The 26,467-nt window shown below is 36.8% G+C and overlaps 1 protein-coding gene across 3 annotated transcripts; it reads right to left on the reverse strand.

The window, feature by feature from the left end:
• Positions 1 to 5,785: 5,785 nt before the first annotated feature.
• Positions 5,786 to 26,467, reverse strand: gfra1b (gdnf family receptor alpha 1b). 3 transcript variants are annotated; one of them, XM_028476137.1, is made up of 10 exons: positions 25,963 to 26,467; positions 25,351 to 25,659; positions 24,382 to 24,465; positions 13,155 to 13,333; positions 12,413 to 12,585; positions 12,197 to 12,306; positions 11,707 to 11,841; positions 10,801 to 10,994; positions 8,582 to 8,629; positions 5,786 to 6,902 (listed from the first exon to the last, which is right to left on the reverse strand). In XM_028476137.1, the coding sequence occupies exons 1-10, from the start codon at positions 26,015 to 26,017 to the stop codon at positions 6,759 to 6,761; spliced, it is 1,431 nt and encodes a 476-aa protein (XP_028331938.1). In that variant the 5' UTR covers positions 26,018 to 26,467; the 3' UTR covers positions 5,786 to 6,758. The 3 variants fall into 3 exon arrangements, with proteins under 3 accessions (XP_028331938.1, XP_028331937.1, XP_028331939.1); XM_028476136.1 differs by having other exon boundaries at positions 24,382 to 24,483; XM_028476138.1 differs by lacking the exon at positions 24,382 to 24,465.

Consider the following 26,467-nt stretch of genomic DNA (forward strand, 5'->3'; position numbering starts at 1 on the left):
TTATGGGTGTAATTAGGGCAGTGATTCTCAACTGGTGGGTCGGGACCCAAAAGTGGGTCGCGGGCCTGTACTGGGTGGGTCAAAAATAAATAAACGCTTAATGTCTCTCATGTTGCACTTGTTTTTTATTTTGAAAGAAACCTTTGTTTGACAGGCATGCTGTGAAAAGGGCAAAAAAAAAAAAAAAAAAAAAAAAAAAAACCCACAAAAAAAAAACATTAAAAATTCAATCACATTTTAGATCTTTAATAATAAAGTTTCATGCTTAATTTTACGCAAGGTCATTCTCACGCACCCCAATTTGGGATCCACTAGCATTAATGATAAATGTACAAACTGAATAGAACCTGATCTATTTATTTGTTAAACATTTCTTTATGACACTTATCAAATCCAGAATTTGATCAATTTAATCCCAATTGAATTATTAAGAATTTATTTGTGGCCGATACCGATGTCGACAGACATTACATTTCATGGCAAATACCAGCCGATAATATCGCCCATCTCTAGTGGCAACCATGTACACTTTATCATGTTTATCTATAGTTGGAAAGGAAAAGTCTGTCATTTTCTGACTGTTTTCACACATCAGGTCAACAAGTCCCTTCTTATTCCCACAAACTAACAAAAGCACATAGTGTTGTCCCCTTTTTCATTCATTAACAACAACAACTTATATTAATTTCATGTTCAGCATGCATTTGTATATGATTTTGACTTATTCAGAACCAGCCAGGTTAGATTAAAATATATATGTTTTTATAATGATACAGTTTTTAGTTGACGCCCTACAGATAATTTGGTTGTCGTCATTTAACTTCAAGTTCATTAGCATATTAAAAAGGCAAATCTATTATAAGAGAATAGTGAATATAGATATATTAAAAGTGGGAGAAGGTCAAACCACCCCAATGTTCCCCCCAAGCTTGTAGGTTGAAGCTGATAAGAACAATTACAGCCGGATTACATCAGATTACTACAACTTTGACCTCTCTAATAACATTTTTCCCACATCTCAACACTACTTTTGGGGATTTTGCTGTTTTTATTCACCAATAAGAGCATCAGCAAATTCCTCCTATTACTTATGGGGACTATGTTGGGCCCAAATGTCAGTCTGTGCTTAACTTTTCACAGTAAAAACTCCATGGCACCACTTATTTTCAGATGCTGGGGTAAAAGAAAAAGATGAGCGATAACAACACGGCTCTTGATTGCACACTTAAGCTGAAGCCGTAAGCCTTACTGATGTTTTATAATAAAGAAAAAAAAAAAGACTCTTAGAGCCCATTTTTATTTCTGGGCGGGCAAAGAAAATAGATTATAGATAATAATACACAGACGGTGTTGACCTTTCAGTGCGCAGTAAATGTGTAGACGGTTATTCTGTCTCAAATGTGGAATAATTAGAGATAATTGCTAGAGATGGTCAAACCTTATTTTTTTTCTCAGTCTTTACAAACCAGACATCTTTAAAAAAAAAAAAAAAAAAAAAACTGTCCATAGTGTAAAGTCACTAAAAAAATGTGACAAGTTGGAATTAGTTCTTGAATTTTAGATCTTGTCATTTGGTAAATGTTACAAAGGATAATGTTCAACTAAATACTGCGTAACAAAATCAATGGAGTTTATGTCAAAGTGAACCATGTTTAATGATCCAAACATCAGAGATCAGTGGTGTATCAGTTGCGACCTTGGCAGAGCGGATGTGTCCTTCATTAGAATGAATGGTGGTGAACCATGACAGAAACATGATACAGTAAAGGCCTGGGATGAGTAAAGTTTTTTTGTGTGCAATAACTGAATTTGTTAAAGTGAATGACCTTGACTTTGACCTTGTTCACGTTTGGAAATAAAATAACATTAGATGTGAACCTGTCGATGGACCTTTTACGTGGGTTTTACACAAAGTTGTGTAGCACAGACGAAACACAAACTTCTTTTTGGCTCTAGTACCCCCTTTCTCTTCCTTTTGAATTCAAGTACCCCCTTGTGTGTGTCATTTTGTGTGTTTTTGGTGTAATTTTTTGTATTTTTTTGTTGTCTGTTCTTTTTATTATTCAGTATATTTTTTTCTTATTTTGTGTGTATTTTTTGTGTTGTTGATGTTAGTTAAATTATTCTGTTTTTGGTGTCGTTTGGGTGTTTCTTATGTTGCTTCCCTGTAATTTTTGTGTATTTTGTAGTGATCTTGTGTATTTTTCTCTCATTCAGTCTGTCTTTTGTTGACGTTGTGTGTGTTGCTAGTAATAGTAAGTATTTTTCTCTTAGTGTGTGTGTGTGTTTTTAGTGTCGTTTTGTCGTTGTCTGTCTGTTCTTTTTTCATATTCAGTATATTTTTTTGTGTTTTTGTCGACATTTTGTAAGGTGCTGGTAATATTCAGTGTGGTTATCATATTTAACTAAAAATAAACATTTTATAGGCTAGTGGTCGAACTGCTAGCTCATTTAGCTGTGCTAGCTTAGACTTGATTTAGCATTTTATCATCCCTTAGACACACTGTTAGAAAAGACTAGGCTTTACACGATCAGGATTTTTGGGCCGATCACCGATCCGATCATATGAATTCCAAATTCCTTCGGTACTACCTGATACAGATTCACGGAAAATTAAATGGTACCATTTTTCGGGACCTAAACGCAGCCTTATGACTGTGAAGGAGTAGAAGAGTTGAAGAATTTCCATGCAGGACCTGAACATAACATTTGTTGTCAGAGTGTGCGTGTGGCCCTTTAACTGTGAATGAATGTCCTAGTCGCTCGACCACTGTGTGGAGCGAGGGAGCGTGTGTGTGTAAACAGCAGATGGATTACAAGCTGTGCGCCGTTTTTAGTGATTGGCAAAATAAACGTTGCAGCTGTTGAATTAAACCCGAGTCCCATGTCATACTCAATGACTGCTGTGAAGCAACTACAAGAGAGTTGGAACTACGTGAAACCTCCATTAGCATTAGCATTAGCATTAAGAGCAAACACATATTTACTGACTGTCGCAAAACTTGCTGTTGCTTATAGCCTGTATTCACAGGTGGACAGCGGAGGTGGGACGCGCCCTTCTGTGTCCACCACCGCCCTGAAACGGGCAGAAGTGTCCGCTACAAAAGGGAACGTAAACGGGAGGCACCGCTCTGCTTTACGACTCTCACTTTTAACACGAATAAACAAAACAAACAAACACACACACACAGGCGCTAACAGCAGACGCTGCCCTTACACCTTTGTGCACAAATGCGAGTGAAATAAAGTTGTGTCACGTAAATGCAAACAACTCTTTGGTGTAAATGAGACGGATAAAACAACGCAACGGGGTCATCTACAGAATGTTTCATCACGACAACGACGTCATTGATCGGATCGGCAAATTAAGACATTACAGCCGATCACATTAATTGCATAAAATGCAAAATGTTGGCCGATCCAACCGGTGTAAAGCCTAGAAAAGACAGTTGTCATTTCCATCTCATGCATTACAAAAGGAGGCTCTTTTAGCTGCTTTTAGTTTCCTGACATGTCCAATAAATCTCTTTCTCTCTCTTGGTCATGTATTCAATCACGATGCCATAATAGGTGGGCCACGTTCTTGGCAATACCTGCAACCCTCTCATGTTCAACGAAAAGTCCGTCCTCTACAAGCCACGTCCTTGTCCTCCTTCATCTCGTTGCACTGGGACTGATGTGACCTGACTTACAATAGGAGTCTGCCTGCCAAGTGCTGTTCTTAATCCTGTGCAACAAAAGCCTGTCCTCGTCGCTCAAAAAACCAGATAAACCAATCAGCTGTTGATTTAAAAAGCCAACAGTGGGCTACTGTTAGCTGTCTGAAAAACAAGTTAAAAGACAACTCTTCATATTTTTAAAGCCTTTAGGGCCGCCCTGGAATTCAATTGGGGTCACCTGAAGTGTTTTGTAAATAATGAAAAACAAAACATCAGATTAAAATTGTATTTTTTGTAATTCTTTAGATTATTATTCTTTTTGACATTAAAACACCACACACAATCTCAAGCAGCTGTATTGTATACTTCCACTTCCTCAAATACAGTATAAATCTAGTTAAAGAAAATACAGTATAAAAAATAAATAACTAAATAGTTAATTAAATAATTGAATAATAATAAAAATTACATTTTTGTAATTATTATTTTTCAAATACCCACACATTCTCAAGCAATTGTATTCTATACTTTCACTCCCTTAAATATGAGTCCAGTAAAAAAACTAAAAACAGAATAAAACTAGGCAAGACCTGTATTCACAAGGCAAATACATACAGTATTTGGCAATTGAAAATTGGATTTATCGACAAGTTATATAATGAAGGAAAAACAGAAGACTGACCTTAAATATGACCTGAGTGAAAGTGAAAGTCAAACATTGAAAGTACCAGTCTGAGCACTGTCTCTAAATTTGTGGCCAAGTTCTAAGTGAAAAAAAAAAACATGTTTTTTGTTTTTTTTGTGACGTCACAAACTTTGACCCCTACCAATCTTTTTACTGGTAGGTCACACATTGAAAGGCAGTGTTGTTCAATGGTATCATTCTGAGCACTGTATCTCAATTTGTGGCCAATTCATAGGGAAAAAAGTTGTTTTTTTTTTTTACCTTGAGCAAAGGTCAATGTCACACATTGAAAGGAAATGTTGTTCAATGGTACCAGTCCGAGCACTATATCTCAATTTGTGGCCAAGTTCTAGGGGAAAAAGTTTTTTTTGACCTTGGAAAAAGGTCACTGTTACACATTGAAAGGAAATGTTGTTCAATGGTACCAGTCTGAGCATGGTATCTCAATTTGTGGCCAATTTACAGGGAAAAAGTTTTTTTTTTTTCTTCACCTTGAGTAAAGGTCAGTGTCACACATTGAAAGGAAATGGTGCCAGTCTCCTCACTATATCTCAATTTGTGGCCAATTATTAATATTTTTTTGTGACGTCATGAACTTTGACTCCTACCGATCTTTTTACTGGTTGGTCGTACAGCTTTGGTCCAAATTAATAAAATACTCCACTTGAGATGAGCTTTTCAGAAATGTAAGCATCAAACTTGTACGATAAATATTCATAGAGAAAAGGTCGACTGCATCCTTGACATTGCCCCTATGAGATGACATACATGTTATTAGTGCTGCACTAATAGCCTAGGAGGAGTTCCACGACAAAGGAGTTGCGGAAGAAAATGTTAAATAATAATAATAATAAAAACAATGATAATAATAATAACTCCTACAAGAACAATATATTTGGCAATTTTCAGTTGCCAAATACAAATATTTGAGCTGGCGCATCTCGTCACTATAGTGCTACTTGTAACACTACATCACAACATCATCAACAAGTAATGTTTTAAAAAAAGTCTCTGAGGTTGCCAGAATTTTGTGATCTCAAAATGGGGTTAAGACCCAAAAAAAGTTGGGAACCACTGCTTTAGGGTTAAACGTGATATATTTTAACCAAGTGTTGAACAAAGAAAAATAAAATAATAATAATTAAATAAAACAGCGCTTTAGTAAAGCAACTCAATTAGATCAAATGCAAACATGAAGGTAATTCACATGTACATTCTTGGGGTGTCCTTGATAACTGGGATGCCAATAAGTACTTCATAACCGTGTTTTGATGTCTTCAACTATAATTGTTTGCAATGAGAATCTATTGGCTTTTAGTCTTTGAAAATTGCTCTTCGTGTGAGTATGTGTTGTTATTTTTATTCATGAAACTCAACTGTTGTCAAACAGTAAAAAGGACATGTTTAAACAAAAGAAATTGGAAAAAAATAACAAAAAGTGTTCATTTTAATCAAGTATTTTTTTACTCATTCAATGCACCTTAGTAAGTTTCAAATATTCTTGTTGTCACAGATATGTTAATACTCATGAAAGAAATACTGTAAGTTAACATGATGCATTTCGCCGTCAAAATACAAGCACAATAAATCCGTAACCGCACTTTATAACATTTCATGAATCACAACTATGCTGGTAAAGCTAAGTTTCCTCAGCCTCCAAGTACTAACATGGACTTTCAGAATATTACAGACAACAACGCTAACAGCAGCATACTTCCTCAATGTTTCCTATCTACAAATTGTTTTTTAGAGGTGATAATGATAAAGCCACAACAAACATGGCGATCAAATCTACAAAATCATCTAGAGTAGTTTACGGAGAGAAGTGTTAGTTTCTTTGGGGATATAATGTTCTGCAGATGGACTCGTGTGGCCTTTTTTTTTTTAAAAACAAATAAATCTACTAAATATTCTACAACGTAAGTTTCTGCATTTTTTTTTTGTTTTTTTTTGTGGAAAAAGTTTTGCATTTGACTTCATGTGGAACTAAAACAACAACTTGTCTTCACGCGAGGAATGAATTCAACAGCAAAAACCTCAGTGGGTTCAGTCCAATGTTCACACTCCAAAGACGCTAACTCAGATCAGAGTTTTTCTCTGGAGGAAAAAAGAAAAAACTACTGCTTCTAAGTGGAAATCAGATTTTGCACAAATTGCCCCCGCCAGGCATGGAAGGCAAATGAGCTGATATCTCAGCCACAGATTCAGCAAGTCTGTTTTCTACACAGCCGCAGTCCAAATGTAATCCTCAGATACCATCCGCTGTTACCTTGCTGTGGCTTCTTTTCTCAATTCGAAGGGAGGGGAAAAAAAAAAAAAAAAAAAAAAAAAAGTGGGTCCTGCGCTTTGGCTGTCGTTAAATTAAAATGTGTAGTTCACTTGAGATAAAAGCACTGAGCTGAAGAATTCAGGCTTTACAAAAGCCGAAAATCTGCAAGTTGTGCTGCTGTAGCTAAAGCTACTCCGAGGAACAGCGTGGAAACATGTAAGCAGGGAGGTTCTCCTTCAGAGCTGCGAGCGACCGCATTGGAGTTCCTGGACTCGTCCAGCTGAGGGTTCTATCGGGGAAAGAAAACACGGCATGAAAACATTGGAAAAGTATTATTAAACAAAAAAAAAAATCTATTTATGTGTCCATTTTTTAACCTTGCATGATGCTATTACATAAAGCTACTCTGAGCCTGTCTGTAAACCTGCTGGGTCACAAACACAAAAGCCTATACCAAAAAAATACCTTTAATACTGACATACACATTTACTACACATTTTTCTATATCATATTAAATTTAAAACATTTTATTAATAATATGAATGAATAAGACTTAAACAGATTACAAGATTGTGAGCTTTCATCAGAACTTGGCAACATATCATTGTGTTTGTACCCAGATGTGGATAGGCTATAGCAGACATACAGTAGGTATCTGGCGGCCCGGGGCCCACATGTGGCCCCCTCGGTCTAATTTTGTGCGGCCCCCAAAGCAAACTACCAAAAATTGTATCTCAAGAAGTTGGAAGTAATATAAAGCCCAACATAATACACAAAATAAGTCCCAAAACACACAAATCGACAGCAAAATGCAGAAAGTACACAAAAAACACACAAAATGACTCAGACACAACAACCACTTAAACACACAAAACAACAACACATTACAGAATAACTCCCAAAACACGCAAACTGTCAACAAAATGACAGGAAAATACAGAAAACAACAACAAAAATACAGAAAATGACCCTGAAAATGCACAACTCGACAACATAAATGCAGAAAAATGACAGGAAAATACACAAAATATACACCAAGTACACAAACAATAACAAAAACACACACAATGACTCCAAAAACACACAAAATGACTAAAAACTCTCAAAACCACAGACAAAGACTAAAAAAGACAACAGATTATTTTTTCTCTAAAAGATAGAGACGGTGACTATAAGTGAACTAGTAATGTACTATTAACATATTTTAAGTCTACTACTACTAGTAGTAACACAACATTGTACACGGTTTTGCTTAAGATAGGGTCTATTTGTGGAAGCCAAAACCAAAAGTTTCTTAACAAGCACTACTAGTATACTTAAATTGCCACTAGTAGTATCAAAATGAAGTAGGAGGGATTAGAACCAAATCAAGCCCCCTGATTGGTTATAATATATATATATATTTTTTTATTAATAAAAGAGGTTTAAATTGCCACTTGAAAATGTGTTTTAATCTGCACCATAAACACGAGAAATCACGGTAAGAATGAAGCGAAAACACTTCTATGCAACCATTTAAGGACTCAACATCCCACAATGCAATGCGCAAAACTTTTTGCGAAAATGCCAATAAGAGACTGTTCACAGTGGAGACAAAAAAAAAAAAAAAAAAAACTTCAACTTTGAACTTTGTTTTTACTTTTTGGAGTAAATGTTGTTCAATTCACTGATTTATGAGACCTACACTATGATGTCATCAAATAAAAAATGATGGTGGGCAGCAGCTTTAACTAGGCAGCACTGGGATTTATCAATATCAAAACACGTCACTTGGTACTTGAGTGACAAATTTCATTTAAGGAGAAGTGGGTTTAGGATTAGTCGCATGCAATGGGTAAGAAGCAGGCTTTCCATGAAAATTAAGAGAACAATGCATCAGATTAACACATTTTGAGTCAGTAAAATTCCTTCTGTCCATTCCACTGTGATATTCATATTATAACTTTGTATAAAAGCTGTAAGTCTTACCACACAGAGACCTGCATCCACGGTTTGATTTGACACCAGCTTTTGTGCCTAAAAAAAAGAAAAAAAAAGAAAAGCATTAACTTTCCTCGTTTGACTTCCTTGACTTTAAAGATCACTGAGAATGTGCAACAAATACCAATAAATAACAAACAGTGAATCTTCCTCTTCTTACTATTTAGAAGTCCTAAACACAACTCTTAGCCTAATCATCCGTTCCCGGGAAAATGGGAAATACTTCAGTGGTATATTTAAGCTCAAGGTTATAACAGTTAAGGGCCAGGGGAACTTCTGTTTTTTTTTTTTCTCCTTTAAGGCTCACAAATAATGTCCATATGCATTTGTACCCAAACAAACACAGTCAGAAGCAGAGATGCAGTGGAGAAGATGATAAAGTGATCCCTTGGTGGCTTTGGAACAGAATAAACAGCTTCCTAAGTAAAAAGAATTCCCTGAAACTGAATTGTAGAGACGAATGATTAATTGCCTTTTCTCTAAAACGATGTTTTATGGCTGATAAGCCATATTATCACTATTAAAACCAAATATGATAAATTCCCCCACTTAGAGTATGTGATATCATCTCATTTAAAAGCCTGATAATATTTATCAGAGGCAGTAGATTATATCAGAAGTGTGTTGGGTTACAAAACAAATAAAAAAGAACTGAAGCTCAAACAGCACCATGATATACTATAATAGAAATGTAATTAATATGACTGCTATGCATATTTTCATGAACCTGAATAATTTTAAAAGCTATACACGAGGGAAACACCATGGCTGTCCTTTGGTTAGTATTAGTGCACAAATTGTGATGTTACATTCACTTCCGAGACATTAAATATTAATTTTTTTTAGATGTTTTCACAACAGATTTTCCTTCTAACTAACTAAAAAAATTGGTTTAAAAAAAAGAGAAAATTTGGTTCATTTGTTCTCTGATGTCCTGACCCCCCGACACACACACGCTGACACACACACCACCCCTCTGGGCCATTTCTAATGTTACCGTGGCAGCCAGTTAGCTTTGACATGACAGCTGAGGAAACATCTCACCTTCCTGCCCAGAAGGAGGGATTAAAAATGAAAAAAAAAAAAATACTAATACCTAATTAATTATAAAAGCTTAAGCTTGTTAAAAATCAATTCCCACATAAGCATTCCGCATTGCTCTTCAATTCGGGAAGCGGCGATTTTATTCCAAAGAAATTGAGGTTCCCAAAACTTCCAAAACACGAACATACCGTCATTTCCTCAATAGGAACCAAAAAATAATAATTATGATGTGGATGTGGCGTTTCAGGGCAATAAAGACAAAAACAAACAGTTTCTACCCGAGAGCTGTTGTTGCCCTGAACGCCTCAAACCTCTAACAAACCCTGTTGTTTTAATACCCCTTTTTTCTTGTCAAATACCCCTCTTTTCTTGTAGATATCCTCTGGGGACTGTACAGGTTAAAATGATAAAGTCCTGCACTATTCTATTTTATTTTGCAGTTTTTTTCTTTGAGTCGATGTTTTTTTTGCACTAATTATCTTTGCACTACCTTCTGTGCTGTTCACACTTCTTTTTTTTTTTTTTTAACGAGAGCTGCTATTTTTGAATTCCGTTGTGCTTCCAAAGAGTCACAATGACAATAAAAAAGGATTCTGATTCTGATCTGAACATTGAAGAAGTGATTTGAATATAAACGGAGACAATCGAAGGACGCTCACTTGCATTCAGATGTTTTTGCGAGAATAGAAACGAATGAGGTTTTTTTTTTGTTAATGCCACAAAAAAAGGTTTGACTTAAATGCAACGCGTGAACGTCTATGAATAAAAATCACGCGGTAATGGCATAAAATTAGAACGATAAACATTTTTTTGACGCTTTGAATAACAATACGTTTTAGTGTATTAGCGATAATATTTTTATATTCTGCTCACACTGAACTAGGAAACAAGACCTTTGTCCACTCTGCTCCTGAATTGGAATTTGCGCCAAAATGACTAAGCTAATTTTATTGAACTGTCTACATTTTATCCCATTTATTTTTGTTGTTTGTACATGTATTTTTACCTATTGTAATGAATAGTTTGTGTGCTTGCATGCTTGCTGCTGGATAACTTGTTCAGGTCTTCCCTCCATCTTAATGGGACCTCCTGGTTGAATAAACTAAGCAGTTTTTTAACTGGAATTACACATATTGACAGACAAATCCAGCCCAAATCTTCACCTGTAAAGTCCCACAGATGTGATATAATGAATTGGAATCAGGATCTGGTTTCCTCATGTTTATTCCAGTGTCCACGCCATTGTTTTGCTCTTTTCCGCTCACAGTGATTCCAGGAGCCACAGACGTCTCTATTGGCGGCTGCGGTTGCCAAATTCCAACATCTGTACCATTTCCAAATGCCTGGATGGCATTACCTAAAAAAAAAAAAAAAAAGAAACGCACAATACCACAAAAAGTGTTTATATCTAAGATAATTTCATGTTAGAACCTTGTTAAAGGTTAGGATATTAAAAAGTTAGAAAAATAGTCTTTGCTTCTATAGATGCTCGACCTGAAGTACTTCACAAATGGCAAACTAATAAATGATGAGATGAAATCCTTAAAAAACTGTGAAAATCACTGTATGAGAAAAGCACAACAACATAAAAACAAGCTATTTCACTCAGCAGTAACTAGTTTGACATTCTAAAAGGAGAGTGCATTACAAAAAGTTACATTGACAAGGCAATGTCTTGATTGCCAGTATTAAAATAAATACAACCATCAATTATTGTCAAAAGCAATTTAAGATGCAATTCAAATGCAAACCTAAGTGCTCGTTCAGATGAAGGAGAAATGCTATTTATTCTCACGGGGGGGAAAACAAAAATTAAAAAGGTTCGGGAGATTGATCTTTATGCAACAGTCAAGCTCCCGAAAAGGAAAACAAGTCAAACATTTAATAGACTATCACATCCTGCCTAAAGCTGTTAACTGCCCGTCTACATTTCAAACAGGCAATTTATGTCTAGACAATGCAACGAGTCAATTTGACCTCCTGCAGAGAAAAGCATCGTAGCTTTGAGAAGTTGGAAAGCGATGACAAAAAACAAAAAAAAAAAGGAAAGTGATGACTTGCGTACTTACGAAGACATCGATTGCTCGTGAAAAACTCGGCAAATTTTTCACAGTCGGGCTTACTGTTCCCACTGCTGCTGCAGTCGCACCACGGCGACAGGCTGATGCCCAAGGAACGCACATAGTTGGGTGTCATCACTGTACCTGCAGGAAAAAGAAGGTTTTTCAATCAACAATATTTGGTAAAGCTTCAATTATTTGCAATCTCAGAAATCTTTGACAGAGCTTGTAGAAATGCAAAGGAAATGCTAATTCCACGGTAAAGCTAGCTTTGCTTTTAACTTGTGTGGTAAACAAAAATATTTTCACCTTTGTTTTCAATGCGAGATGATATAAACGCGTGTATGACCAGTTCGAGATCAGATTTTGCTAACAGATGCCTCACTTTAGAGATATTTGTTAGGTGGTAAAAACTGTTTTTACTATGTTATTAAATGTAACATAAGCCCAAACAAACAACAAATAATGTTCACTCCAACTTTACGTAATAATAACTTACCTATAAGACCTGAGTAGGACAGCAAACAGTCAGCATAGTTCTCCCTCAGACACCCAGACACAGAATGAGCCTCAGGCTGACAGTTGCTAATGAAATCGGCCAGCCTCGACCTATCAACCAGAGAGATACAGGCAACAGGATTATACTTTAGAGCCAAAAGTGGCCTCTGCTGTATACTTTTGTTGAGAAATCATTGATTCCTGCATGTGCGCGTACCTGCAGATGTAGTTGGTCTTGCATGTGTTCTGAAGTGAGAGGCAATTAGCTTTGCTTTTATCTTCGTAGGAGCAGACGGGGACGATGGTTTGTCGTCGGCGCTCTGCACATGCTGTCTGATCCCCCGCTGGACACGAGCAAAACAGCATTCCATAGCTGTATTTAGCTGGAACCTTGATTTTTGGACAGAAAATAACACGAATCAAGGGAGATGGTGCTTTATGTTGTATAGCTTTAACAAAAATGCATACCATGCAGTAGTAGGCAGGAGTATAGCAAAAAATGTAACTATACATTTTCAGTATTAGCTTTTTGTCGATATCCAATACAGTCGGTTTTAGTCATTTTGTGCGTATTTGGAGTCATTATGTGTGTTTTTGTTTTTTTTTTGTGTTCTTGTTGTAGTTTTGTGTATTTTTGTGTCATTTTGTGTAATTTTGTGAACAGTTTGTGTGTCATTTTTCAACTTTAGTTAAGGAAAAAGTGCCATATTCCTTTTTAATATGTTGTCTCAAACAACAGCAAATCTCGGAAAAAAAAGAAAACTGAAAACTGTGAATATGCATTTCTGTTACCTCTGACAATCAATAGGAGCTTTTATTGTCATTTTTTGTGAGAGGAAAAAAAAAAGCACTTAAAAGGCACAATTCCTGACATTTGACTCTGATTATGCTTGTTGACACAAGTACACACTATAATTTCACACAAAACACTGTCTGAAATATAACTTGAGCCTAATCACCTTGTCAAAGAACTGCCTGAGAGCCTTGTGACATTTGCGCTTGTTGCAGACTTCAGACGCTGACACTCTGCTAGTGCAGGGGTTGATGTAGGCAGAGCGGTACTTCTTACACGTGTCGTTCAGGTTGCAGGCCTTGGCAGCATTCAGACAGTTGTTCTCTTTAGTTGACGCAGGCTCAACTAAAAAAAAAGGAAAGATCATAACATCAACATGTTATATTCAAACATGTTACATACATATTGGAAGAATTGGATCTCAAAATTAGTTATAACAAGCACGTACTGTCTATTCAGTTTGTTTGTGAATATAAATTTGTGAATTTGTTAATAGATTTGTGAATATACAGTAAATGTGCCAAATGTATAATTAATAGTGAGTCTTGTTAGATGAGCTAGCATTTACTTGATTTAAAATAAATAAATCAGCCTATTAATCTCTTACTTACAATGTATTTCTAAAGACTTTGATCATGTTTAAGATCAGACATCCTAACACATTACCACATATTATTGTTATTACTAATACATCTCATTAACACAGCATCTGTAGGGGAGGAAAATATAGCCATGAATGTGAACATTTTGACCACAAAGTTCTTGTCTCAGATTTAGGAAAAACAGGGAAATGAAAATATTTGTTTAAATATAAAACAGAAAAAAAAACCAAAAACAAACATTGCTTAAAATGACGATGGTGGGAAAGAAAGGTGTCAGAGAGAAAAGTTACCTTTTTTTTGGTCATAGTTTTCATTGACTACATTTTTCTATGTGACAATAACAAGATGGCTGTCAATACGTAACACGTATCCATAGACCGGCATTCTATCCATACACAATGCCCCTCATTGGCCAGTTTAGGTCACGTGTTAGGTGCACGTGACCTAAACTGGCCAATGAGACGCTACGCTACGTTACGGACAAACTAACCCTAACCTCAATCCTAACCTACGTTATGGAATAAACTAACCCTAACCTCAATCCTAACCTACGTTATGGAATAACTAACCCTAACCGTAACAAACAAAACAACAAAATTAAACATGCCTGTGGCACACATATAGCCTACTCAAAGGGGTAAACAAAGAGGGGGCTGGCTCACATCACGCTATGGTAACCCACAAGGACGGAATGTTTAAAAAGTCAGAAAAAAGTGTGGGTGGAAAAACTAAAATAAAAAATAAAACCATTGCTTTTTCTTTTTTTTTTTTAACTCCAATTTGCAAAATAAAAATTGTTTTTATCTACAAATTCGATAAATCGATTTTTTTGCCCAGCCCTAAAACGCAATATTAATTTTTCTACCCATTCATCGTAGTTGGTCCGTCCTGCTCCACTGACTTCTGTCCACGTACAAAAATCTTCAGTTTCGACATGAAAAAATGAATCTGTAGTTTAGCCTTTCCATGTGGAACTGAAGCACGTTCATGCACCGTGGGATGTGCCATGCTTAAATCTGAATACATTCTTGAACCTTGGGTTAATCACATATTACCAAACCCATTACTTCCATCTGACACCCCCCCATAGATGTAGGCCGCGATCCTCCGCGTTCTGTTTGTTGCTCTGGGAACAGGCAGTGTGTGTTTACCTAAATTGTGCTTACGGTAAGGAAAAAAACGCTTGAGTAAGATGCATTGTAAACATACTTACCCAATGGTGCAATACTGTCAAGAGCTGTAATCATACAGTATTGGATGAGCATGGAATGATGATCAACAGCTTGAGAAAGACAGTTCTCCATTACCCGTATCGTGAACAATCAGGCTAAAGTAAGGTAAGATAACTGAACTTAAGTTTTATTACGATTTGTTACCAGGATTAGTCCAAGTTGAGGATTTATGCTGGTGGCATTTATCAAGTCTTTTGTGTGATTTTTTGGAATGAAAAGGGAACGATGTGTCCCAAAACCATTAGTGTCAAAGATTATCATTCATGTTGAGCAAAAGAAGGTTCTTACATTTTCTGGTAAACAATCGGTCCTTGCTAACCAGAATAATATTCATCGTCCTTAATGCCACCAAAATATGAAATATGGTGATTTTTGCACAAAGACAATATAATAAACTTATAAACTTGTGATCTGTTTGGAATTTGTACTTCTTGAGGAAGTGGCTGGTATTTGATATTCATCAAATGGAATATATATGCAAATTGTTTTTTACACACCTTCCTGATAATTTTTAATGTTTGACTTGGATTTTTGCATTTACATCAATCGGAAAGCAAGCAGTGAGTTCACGGAGGTTGATTTGTGTCTTTATTATTTAATAATAATGATAAAAAAAAAAAAAAATAACATTTTTCAATAAAAGAAAGCTTACTTCAATCAAAAATAAATATTTTCAATCAAGAAAAAAGTGTTCAATGCAAAAACATATTTGAGACCCGAAGCGTAAACTTTTTTTTTTGATTGAAGTGATGTTTTTTTAAATAAAGGAATTTTTTTGTATTTGAGCCAAATTTCATAGTAAAATTGTGTATCTATTTTTCAATTAAAGAATAAAAAATTCGGAGAAACACATTTCAATTCAGAAAAAAAGTGTTTAAATGCAAAAAATAAATAAAAAAATAAAAAATAGCCTAAAAAAATGACGTTTGTAACTCCTTTTTTCTGTGATAGAAAATATGTTTTTTGATTAAAGTAATACTTTTTTATTGAAAAGCTTTTTTTAATGAATAATACAGACGCAATCTTACCTCATATTAGTTTATTATAAACAACATATCTGTCAGAGAATGTTCACCTTGAAAAGATGGACCATTTTTAAAGAGAGTCTAAAGTTGCGGCCCCTAAAGCGACATCCTGACTTCTGTGTGATGGACACAAAGGATCCTTTAAAAGCTAGACACAAGTCTTTGTAATAAGAGGTCAACATGGTATCCTGGGTGGCTGTGAGAACATTAGTATTAGTTACTATGTTTGTTGGTAGTATCTTGTCCACTGTTGAAAATGTGCTTTTAAGCGCTAATAACAAGAATAATAAGAAGTATATTAACTTCAGTAAATTGATGGTTGGTTTATAGTTCCAGATGTATTCACTAGTGAAAGAGGACTAACCATCTAAGGGTCAAAGTTTAGGCTGGGAGCCAAATTCTGGCCCTTTGAAGCTTTCATTTCGGCCCACAGGACAAATTAAAAAATGACAGATATAACATAAATCATTGTGTAAAATAAATAGATGTCATAGGCCTCTTCCAAAATACACAAATTCAATGAAACTACACAATCAGTTTCCCATGCTTATATAACATGACTACACTGCAGTCATTTTTTACACATCTCAAATTATTGAAATGAATTCTCAATTTTCCAAAATCCTGCAATTTTTCCTCAAATTATTTCCCATAATTCCCCAAATCAAATTAAAATTGGTCACAAAATCAAATCTGTCACCTATTGCTTTTCTATCATCGCTGCCTTACATGTTTTATGTATTATTAGGTGTGGAAAGGGGGATATAGGTTTGAGCTCCATCCGTCCATCTGTCTGAGTTAAAGGGGACAGCTTTTCTCAGAAACTGTTTAAGATAGGATAACCAAATTCTGTGTGTGGCTTCTGGGTATCAATACCTTGATGGAGTCGAAAAATAAGTGCACAATTATTTTTTTGTGGGTTTCGGTAGTTATTCCCTTTTTTTTGTTTGGCGTGGGATGTTGATGACTATGTCTTCTTGTTTATACATGGAAGTGCAAACAAGTGCACAGCAATGTTAAAATTTCTTGTTTTCTCGCTCGCCTACAATTTGCGGCCCCTCAAGATCAAAATGGTCCGTTCGGCCCCTGAACCAAAATTAGTTTGACACCTCTGGTTTAGATGGTGGTCTCAATCTTTCTTTGTCACAATAGGGAAATGACTGCACACTTTGTTTCCTGTTAGCCTTCTTGACACCACTACTTAATCCACACCAGTATCTTAATATTTATGACTCGCCCTGAAGCCCATTTATTAAGTGCACCCATCTAATTAGCAAAATATCTCTTAGTTCCTGCCCTCCATTTAATCCACTCGCCTGTCGTTTATCCTGCATTGATCTTAAGAGCAAAAGTTCAACAGTTGAAGAGCCCCAACAGACAGTTTAATTATACTTTAGTTTGAAACTTCTAATAGTCACGCAACCAAACTATCTCACATAGTTCTCTGTTATCGGTGACACACCGGGCTCTGAGAAAACAGCTCATTTTTCAAAGTTGACTGACTCACTAGTTTGGGCAAGAACGCAGAAAAACTTTGACTGGGCATATGGCGCTCTGTCATCACTGGAGGTGTAAAAGAGAGAGCAGGAAGTGTGAACATAGAGCAACTGTATGTGTCAGATGCTCAGGTGACCTTTCGAAAGTCAGTTTTAATGAAAACATCTATCTTAACAACATTTACATTTGAATATCTACAAAGCAAGACAAAAAAACACTGGTAAATTATTCAATATACTTGCATGTTCATTTTTTTTTTTTTACAGCAGAAATGCCCCAAGTATTAGTCAAATGTGTCTGCATGCCTGAGTGAAAGGTTTGGTTAATGCACATAAAATAATTACATGCCAGTCTGAAAACATCATCCTGTGTCAGACTTTTCTCCTTATCTTTAAAGCTGTGACTAGCCATTGCTTGGAGAATTTATTGTTTCATATCCGCACACCCAAATTATACAGAACCACGCAATCAGGTTGGCACATATACCAGGTATAGAGAATATTTGCTTAGAGAAATGTACCCTGCCTTCATTTTACAGTGACAGGGATTACATGTGATATTCAGCTTATGAATTTCTTTAATATGGAAACAGCATGTCTCGTCTCCCATGCTTTGATTTCTTTGTCCAATAACACCTAGAATATAGACAGAATTAAAAAGGATGATAATTTTAATTTTAATTATTACACCAAACAGTGATGCAACCGGTATTTTTTCACCTGCTGATTTAATAAGAACAAAAACAACAACATTAGCATTATTGAATAATTAGTTTTTAGATGCCAACTCAGACTAAATCAAATAAAATAGCTTTGATTTGTTTTTTAATAAAACAAATTCTAATGAAAAAACAAAGGCTAAAACTCAATTACATGTATATCAGAAAACAAAAATTGGAATTTAATCACTGAACAGATCCAGAAAGCCTTTAGTTCCATGAAAGTGTCTGCTTGCAAACGAAACTAGCATAAACCTTTTGACATCTCAAATAATTAATTTTGCATAACAATAAATCATTGGCTGCGATGGACTGGTGCCCTGTCCAGGGTGTACCCACGCCCAGCGCCCAGTGTGAGCCGTAGACAGGCACCGACAGACCCCTGTGACTCTGAAAAACAGGGACAAGCAGGTCTGAAAATGGATGGATGGATGGATGGAATAAACCATTAGGGTCTTCACTATCAACCAGGGTGGGACGATACACTAACTTCATAATACAATACAATAAACGATAATGGGCTCACAATAACGATAAAATGTTTTTGGTAAAAGAAAAGGACAAAAAAATATATATTGTACTTACATACAGTACGTACTCTGGGTATGACATTTTTTTTAACTCAGAATGAATATAAAAAATAAAAACAAACCAAAACAATCTGGTGCGTAGCAGATTGTGTGTATTATTTTTTTTAATTTAACCTCCACTCCCTCTCGCGATACCACTGGGCGATACATCTTGTGGCGTTTCAATATCACAATATTTTGTTGCACAATATATCGTGGGCCTGGGCGACAAAATAACGATATATATCGCGATAGTATCAATAGAAAATATCTGCAAAAGAATGTTCGATAAATTCACTGAACTTCGTTAACCCGACAACAGCCAATGACCCAGAACCGCAAGGCATTCTGGGGGATGTAGGCAGAAGAACAGCTTGATACGCTCCAAAGTAGCTGTGTACATTAGTAGTTTCATGTTTTACCACCTGAAAGTATGACCGCGAACACTTGAATGGAAGGATATATATAAATTAGGAAATAAATGCCAAAATTGCCCCCATAATATGTACTGTACATACTCCGCTGTTCGTTTCATGTCAGAGATGTTAGTTCTACCTCAGGTGTGCACTGATTTGTTATTGATTTACAAACTTGCGCAGCACGTTTTCTTTGATTAAGCATTTATTTAATGTCTATATTTGTACATTTAACAGTTTATCTTTTTAATAAGGTTTTTTTTTGTGTTTTTTTTTCTCCATAGTTTTGTTAACCTCTTTTTAAATGTTAAAGATTACATTTCTTCTAGTCCTTATTTTGAATAAGTTAAAAAAAAACAAATCAATAATTATCGATATCGACCGATAGGAAACACTTATATCGTGATACACTTTTCAGGCATATCGCCCAGCTCTAATATCAGTATCTTTATGGAAAAAGCAGGTTAAAGCTAATGCATGTGTTATAGGTGCAAAACAGAGAAAACGTATTCAACTTAATGGAAAAACTGCTATATTCATTTTTAATATGTTGTCTCAACCAACAGCCCATATCGTTTTTTTCAATATCGATGGAAAAACTGACACCGATATCAACCGATATTACATTTTATCACCAATATTGGCCTATGATGTTGGTGGGCCGATACTATTGCCCATCTCTACAATCAAATCATAGATTATGAAGCACAGTGAAATTCAACTTGGGTTCAATCGACAGTGTAAATGCAACAAACAGTAGTAGTTTTAGGTAAGTTCTGTCAATATTGGGAAACAGAAAACAGTTTATTAAGGGCACAGATTTACTAAATTCATTAGTGTAAACTTCAAAGTCCAAATAAAGAGTTTTTAATTAACCCCCCCCCCCAAACAAACCCAAAAGTAAGTTGTTTTTCCTTTAGTGTCTATGAAGATCAATCTCCAAAAGGCACAAGTAACTCAAGCACCCTTATCAGCGGACCAACAAGAGGAACATCTCCTAAATTTGAACCTTTAATCCACACAGAAGATCTGACAGACAGCTGTGAGCACACCACAAATACAAAGAGAAAACACTACACAGGAGATAACAATCAGGAGAGTAATGCTATCTGCAACACGGGCCAGCAGTGAGTGGGAAAAAAAAAACTGGACACCAATAATAGAAAGGAAGGGCAGCAGTGCATCAAGCCGCACCCATGAGGAACAGCACCCAGGCAAACACAATAGATTCATAAGATGGGAGTAACACCAGAAACACACAAGGAACCCAAACTAATCAGTGAAACAAAGGGGATGCCACCGTGTGACTTTGTTTGACGCTTTCTCCAAACTAAGACAGTGGAGCACAAACTTGGATATTTTAAGTGAAATTGCACATCCTCTGGTATTTAGTTAATACTATTTTAGTCTTTGTGAATTCTAAAGCAAAAGCTGCAGGAAATGGCTGAATTTCCAAACTTCTACTGAACAACTTAATTCAGATAAAACCAAATGTTATTACTCTGTGAGAATACGTTTTAAAGATCAACAGTGACGTCAACAAGAAAGGAAGATGAGAAATGCTGTCAGATGATTTGCTGACCTAAAGATTACACAGCAGGGTTTAAGATCCTATATTTGTACTTGACGCTCAGTTGGACCAATTTTGGTTGCACGTTTGCATAGTTCACTGACAGACTGGGTTCAGTGTGGGAATAAATGACTAATGGGATGAGCTGTAGCTTCATTTGGCAACAATTACTACTTGGAAATCAGATTAATTTGAAAACATCCCAACACGTATTTATTTCATGAAAAGATGGTGAGTTTAAAACACTAATGCGCATTAGACATGCAGATCATCTGTGTCACCCCATTATTTCCACAGTATTGTGTTACATCTCTAAAAAGAACATTTTCCAATTGATTATGTATATTGATTAAATAATGGAATATCATTTGATCTCAGCCACTTCTGGAGACCGTTTCCCAGCAGTTAGCAGCTTGGATGTCTCATTTTTGAGGTGGAACTAATGATGTTATTAAAAAACTGTAGATTTTTCTTTTATTTAACAGCTGTCAAACTAAAACTTGACTCTGCTTTGGTGTTCAATGCTGATGGGAGCCGTAATGAACACTCACACACTGGTTTTTGTATTCTCTGTCTGACATTTCCTCTGTTTACATGTACATTTTATTGTCTGTCTAACCAGTGGGTCGTTTAAAGAGCAGAGATTATTATCTCTAATGGATGTTTAAAGGATGATGGATGTTCATCCTGTTCACTTAACATCTCGAATTCTGCACAATTATATTCATTAGAACATGAATGCTACCGAGTTTAGTGACCCCATTATTGCTGAAATAAATGTGTTCAGTTAGCAATTTAGCAATGTATGCCAGCGAACAGTTAAAGTGGAGTAGCTGCTATAACGTTAGCTTTGTTATTATTCTGCAGGGGAGTAATTTTCTCTGAGGACATTTACAACATTTCGAGGCTGATTCACTAAAGGTTTAGGGGTACAAAAACGTGGGCAAACGTCACTCCACACGCTAATAAGCCGTACGAACCCTAAGGAAGTCAGGAGTGTGTGGCTGCGGCACGTCGCAATGTGTCCTCAATTCCGCGTTTCCCTCTAATGAATATGTATAGTAGGCGGAGCTCACAAGGGGAGCAAAAAAATGGGAGGAGGACATGCAAATAAATTATTGCAAAGGACGCAATGCAATTCATCAAAACTAGACTTCATTGCTGCCTCTGTTTTTTCGCATAAATTTAGCACGGCCCACAACCAGGTGGTAGCTGTCAAAGCTTTTTGCGCAGTGATGACAGTGGTGATATTTGTGAGGAGAAGGGGCAGGGGAGAGGAAAGATGACCGAGAGATGGCATTTTAATATATTTAGGATGATGAATTCACAATTTTAAGAATGTGTTTAAACCTTTCCTGTTTTGTTTCCCCACTGTGGCTAGGGGGACACAGCGGAGATCCACACTCTCCATGGGAGGAAGCTGCTTCTCCTCCGGGGATCACTCCCGTATGCTTGTTAAAGATGGTACCGTCTATCTATCTATCTATCTATCTATCTATCTATCTATCTATCTATCTATCTATCTATCCATCTATCCATCTATCCATCCATCCATCCATCCATCTATGTATGTCTTTGCTGTCATTCATCTTTTATTTTTATTAGCTTCCTCTACTAATACCTCTAATTATGCTGCTTCAAATTAATTTTTTCACTTCACGCTCCATGTTCAACATAACACGAACAAAACGTTCATTTAAATAGGGCGGTCTGCACCACTTCTGCACGTGCACTAATCATTGCTGCAATCTTAGTGAATTCCTCGCAGCAGGTGAGGAAACTGCATCACCAAAGGATTTAGGGAAGCAACTGGTTTACCACTTATTAGTGACTCCGCCCCTCAGCGTCAAGTTAAACAGTCGGCTGATCAAAACAAGAATTAGATTCTACTGAACATTTCCAGCTCTGATTGTATCAGAACCGTGTGTATAGCATGATGCTAGCTAGCATAACTAGCCTAGGCTAGTTCTCTTTAGGTAGGACAAGTGTTAGCAAATATAATTCACAGTAGATGGTCAAGATACTTTCACAATCATTTGCAGTCACCACAGTTATTGACCTTTTTTCCTTTTCTCTCCCATTTTTCAATATAGTGTGTTTATTTGAATGTCACAAAAGTGGCAGAAATATTGGAAGAAGGAAAATAGCATTTGATTGATGTTCGTTATTCGCAGGCCACACACACGTGTAGTGATAGTGATCTCTTCTATGAAAAATCATGGGGTAATTCTTGTGGGTTTTTAAAGGAGTATTATCCATTATAAATAAAACCACAATACATGGTCACTCTGCCAAGGCTCACGCGTGCAATATTTTACACTGCCTGAGGCCTGGCTTAGTTGCAGACAGGAATGAGGTCACTTTTGGCAAATGGATTCCTGATATCGCAGCCTTTAAGTGATTTATTTATTTCTTAGAGGCCCCTGGGGCTGTTTACACTCACTTCACTTCTCAGGCTCACTCCCCCCCCCCCCCCCCTCCTTTGCTCTTTAATTCATCTCACTCACATAATTAAAGTAATCCTGAGGATTTTGTACAATAATGACCACCAGAAATGACAAGTCATATTACTTCTCTACATATTCAAAGTCAATGACTTTGACAGAGCAGCACATAGGGGGATACGTCTGTTTAACCTCATTAGGAGTTAAACTGTATCCATTTATTCAGATTCCTGTGATTTTTGGGGCACCTGCTGTTTAATCAGAGCAACATTAAGCAAATGACTATGTGACGACGTGAACAACTCAAGGTGCTTTTCCTTGTCAGCCTGTAATCATCCCTATTTTGTTTCATTACAAGTTCCATTATTTGGAAGTGTCTCTAAATGATTCATCATGAAATCTTAATATTAAAGCAGTTCTCCGTCGTTTTTCTCTTCCTTTGCCAGACATCACGCTTCACGGCGTCTGCTTGTTCCAGCGCAGAGGGAAAATATGAATCGCAATAATGTTTTACTTTTACCCTCCATTTGATATACCGTTAACCATTATGTCCTCGTATGTGGAGCGAAGTCAGAGTGGTTTCAATCACAGAGAGAGAGAAAAGGAGAGAGGGGGGGGGGGGGCAAAAGATGGAGAAAGAATCAAATAGTTTGTCTTTTTTTTTTAATGGTAGCTGGACCATGCAGCTCCTGATGAACCAGCACTGGAATCACCAGCAACTTTTGCACTTGAAACTGCTTTTGTCAACAAGTCACCGACATCGAATGTTTGAAAAAAGGTTAAACTAAGCACTTCTGGACACATCTGGATTTGAACCTGCATGGGTGAATCCTCTTTTCAACGTCCCAAGGCAAAGCCATTCTTGCTGTCTATATATCGTTAAATCCAGTCTTTGATCCTCAGCAGGTTTCTGGATCAGACCCCCCCCCCAAATAAAAAAAAAAAAAAAAAAAGATATTTCATTCCAATGGCAGCACATGATTGTTACTTCCAGCACTGTGACAGCTGAGAAACGTGCAGCTCTGAGCACCGAAAGTGAGGTATGCTAAATGACTCTGCTTTGTGTATACGCTGGGTCACAGTGGCAGATAAAAGCTTTTGTGATAGATAATGGGCGCTGAAAGCTGCCGCCTGAAACCAGACAGCAGATAGAAAAGAGTGGTTGTCAAACAGTGACAGATTTGCTGGACTGACGCAGTGACTTAAGGTGAGTTTGAAAGCACAACTAAGAAAGAATAACTGTGTGTACAGTGGCTTGACACGCCACAAGGTGCCAACTTAAAGCGAAAGAAAAAGACGAAGGAAAAAAAAGAGGCTTACCTGCAATGATGGGAGCCAGGCGGAAGATATCAGAAAGCCGACTGTTGACTGGTTCATATGGAGAATATTCCAACAAATCGTTACCTGTGTGATGAAAGAATACTAGGAGAGTTTGCTTGTTTACTTTGATGTTTCAATTATGAATATGGATGGATGTGTTTAGTGTTTTTGAAAATGGAACAGAATATACATGACTCTGGGTTTGCCTCTGCTTAAATGACTGATAATTCGTGACAGACCGATACATCGGCCAATTTTGCAGTTTTTCACGTGTATCGGCATTGGCCGATGACAGAGAGCAGAAACATTTTTTCCTTTTTACTATTTTTTGTTCTACATCACCTGTTTTTAATATTTGTTAAATATTTTTTTACTTGTTGTTCTACCTCGCCTTTGTTAATTTCAATAAATGTTCCTTTTTTAAAAAATTGTGACTCGTACTATTTATCATGATTGTGTAATTTTTATTGTGTAAATTGAGGGGGGCAAAAGTAGTATCGACTCCAAATATCGGCTCAAGTAAATCGGCAGTCCGTATTGGTCATCGGCTAAGGCTGATGGGGAAAAAAAAATCGGTATCGGCCCTAAAAAAAAAATTCATATTGGTCGATCCCTACTGATAATGTTCTATAAAGTAAAAAAAATTATATATATATAACCTCAAGTTATTTTTTGGAAATTTTGATACGTGCATGAAGTTTTTGATACATGCACACATTTCAAAGCCACTTTAGAATGGCACACTAAGAAATTTTGATGCAAACTTGGCACTTATTTCAATTTAGACAAAACACACACTACCTTGTTTTATCACTGATGGTGAACATATCCAGAAACATGTAAAGTAGACATTTTATGGCTTTAAATGATCATGCACATTTCCGATTGTGAACTTTTCACCACTAATGGCGCACATGTCATCCTCCATTAAGATTCATGAGAGTTTTTTTTTCTTCGTCTTAATTATACCTTGCAAACTCTGATAGATGCTCCAGAAGATCCGGAGACAGTTCTTCTCCTTCTTCATGCCTCTCCTACACCTGCAGTTATAAAGCGGACTCTGCTTCATGGCTTCGATGGCGTTGCGGCACTCGCCCTGCGCCTCGACGCCGGTGACCGCGGTGAAGTTGCTCTCCCTGCCCGCCACGCACTGCCTCATCGTGCGGTACTTGGTGCTGCACGAGTACTCCTTCAGACATTGTTCGCTGGCCTTGACACAATCCAGTCGGACGGGCCGGTTGGCAGGGTTGCTCTCACCCTTCAAGGTGAACGCTGTATCTGAGGAGGAAGCGAGAAAGGTTTGCACGGTACGCGTAAAACCTCGCCTTGGCACTGATTTACGCACAGCTTTTGCCAGCTCTGTTTAATATTTATTTTATAACATCACAAAAATAATACAAAGCAAGTGAAAAACTTATTGAAGCAGTTTATTTAGTCACTCCATACAATGACACGTGTGTTTTACGCCTGGAAAAGAACGCGCATCTGTCCCGTTTCACGTTTATCTGTAATTTTAGGTAATATTACACAAAGCAGATCATTACACAATATTTCAACAAATGAATGGAACGCACCACTTACCTAGCAAGGACAGAACAATGACAGAAGTTGAAAGAAGCATTGCGCTTTGGGTCATGTCCACTGAACGGTTTAAAGATGAGTTTAAAGGATCAAAACAAAACGTGAGGAGAACTTCTCACACAGATCCACAGTCCCTCGTGTCGCACATTTTGCTGGCGCGAACGGTGTTGCATGCTGTAGATCCCACAGTGACAATCCTTGTTTGGCTTGAGTCACACAAAAAGAAAGAAAGAAAGAAAGAAAGAAAGAAAATCACAGCGCGTAAACCTGCCACTCAGTCACATAAAGTGCGGGACATACAGATGCGGAGCACTTCTCCAACACTGGTGTCCAAACTTATGGGTCCATGCAAAATCAGTCCAAATTAAAGATACATTTCTGTACATAAGAGTCCAGGGTGTGGAACTCACAAATATATATCCATCAAAACAGGGAAAATGTATATTCCGTGATGGAAAGAGTGTCGCGGCACCGTTTGATCCAGACGCAATGATGTCCTCTCGAT

Source organism: Gouania willdenowi, chromosome 19 (genome assembly GCF_900634775.1).
Source record: "Gouania willdenowi chromosome 19, fGouWil2.1, whole genome shotgun sequence".
Lineage (NCBI taxonomy): Eukaryota > Metazoa > Chordata > Actinopteri > Blenniiformes > Gobiesocidae > Gouania > Gouania willdenowi.

Excerpts from the sequence above, each read along its gene's own strand:
- gfra1b (XM_028476136.1), bottom strand. The coding sequence starts at position 26,017 with ATGACCCAAAGCGCAATGCTTCTTTCAACTTCTGTCATTGTTCTGTCC. Across the intron at positions 25,660-25,962 it reads CATTGTTCTGTCCTTGCTAG|ATACAGCGTTCACCTTGAAG; the intron begins GTAAGTGGTGCG and ends CTTCCTCCTCAG. Across the intron at positions 24,484-25,350 it reads CATCTATCAGAGTTTGCAAG|TATTCTTTCATCACACAGGT; the intron begins GTATAATTAAGA and ends AAACTCTCCTAG.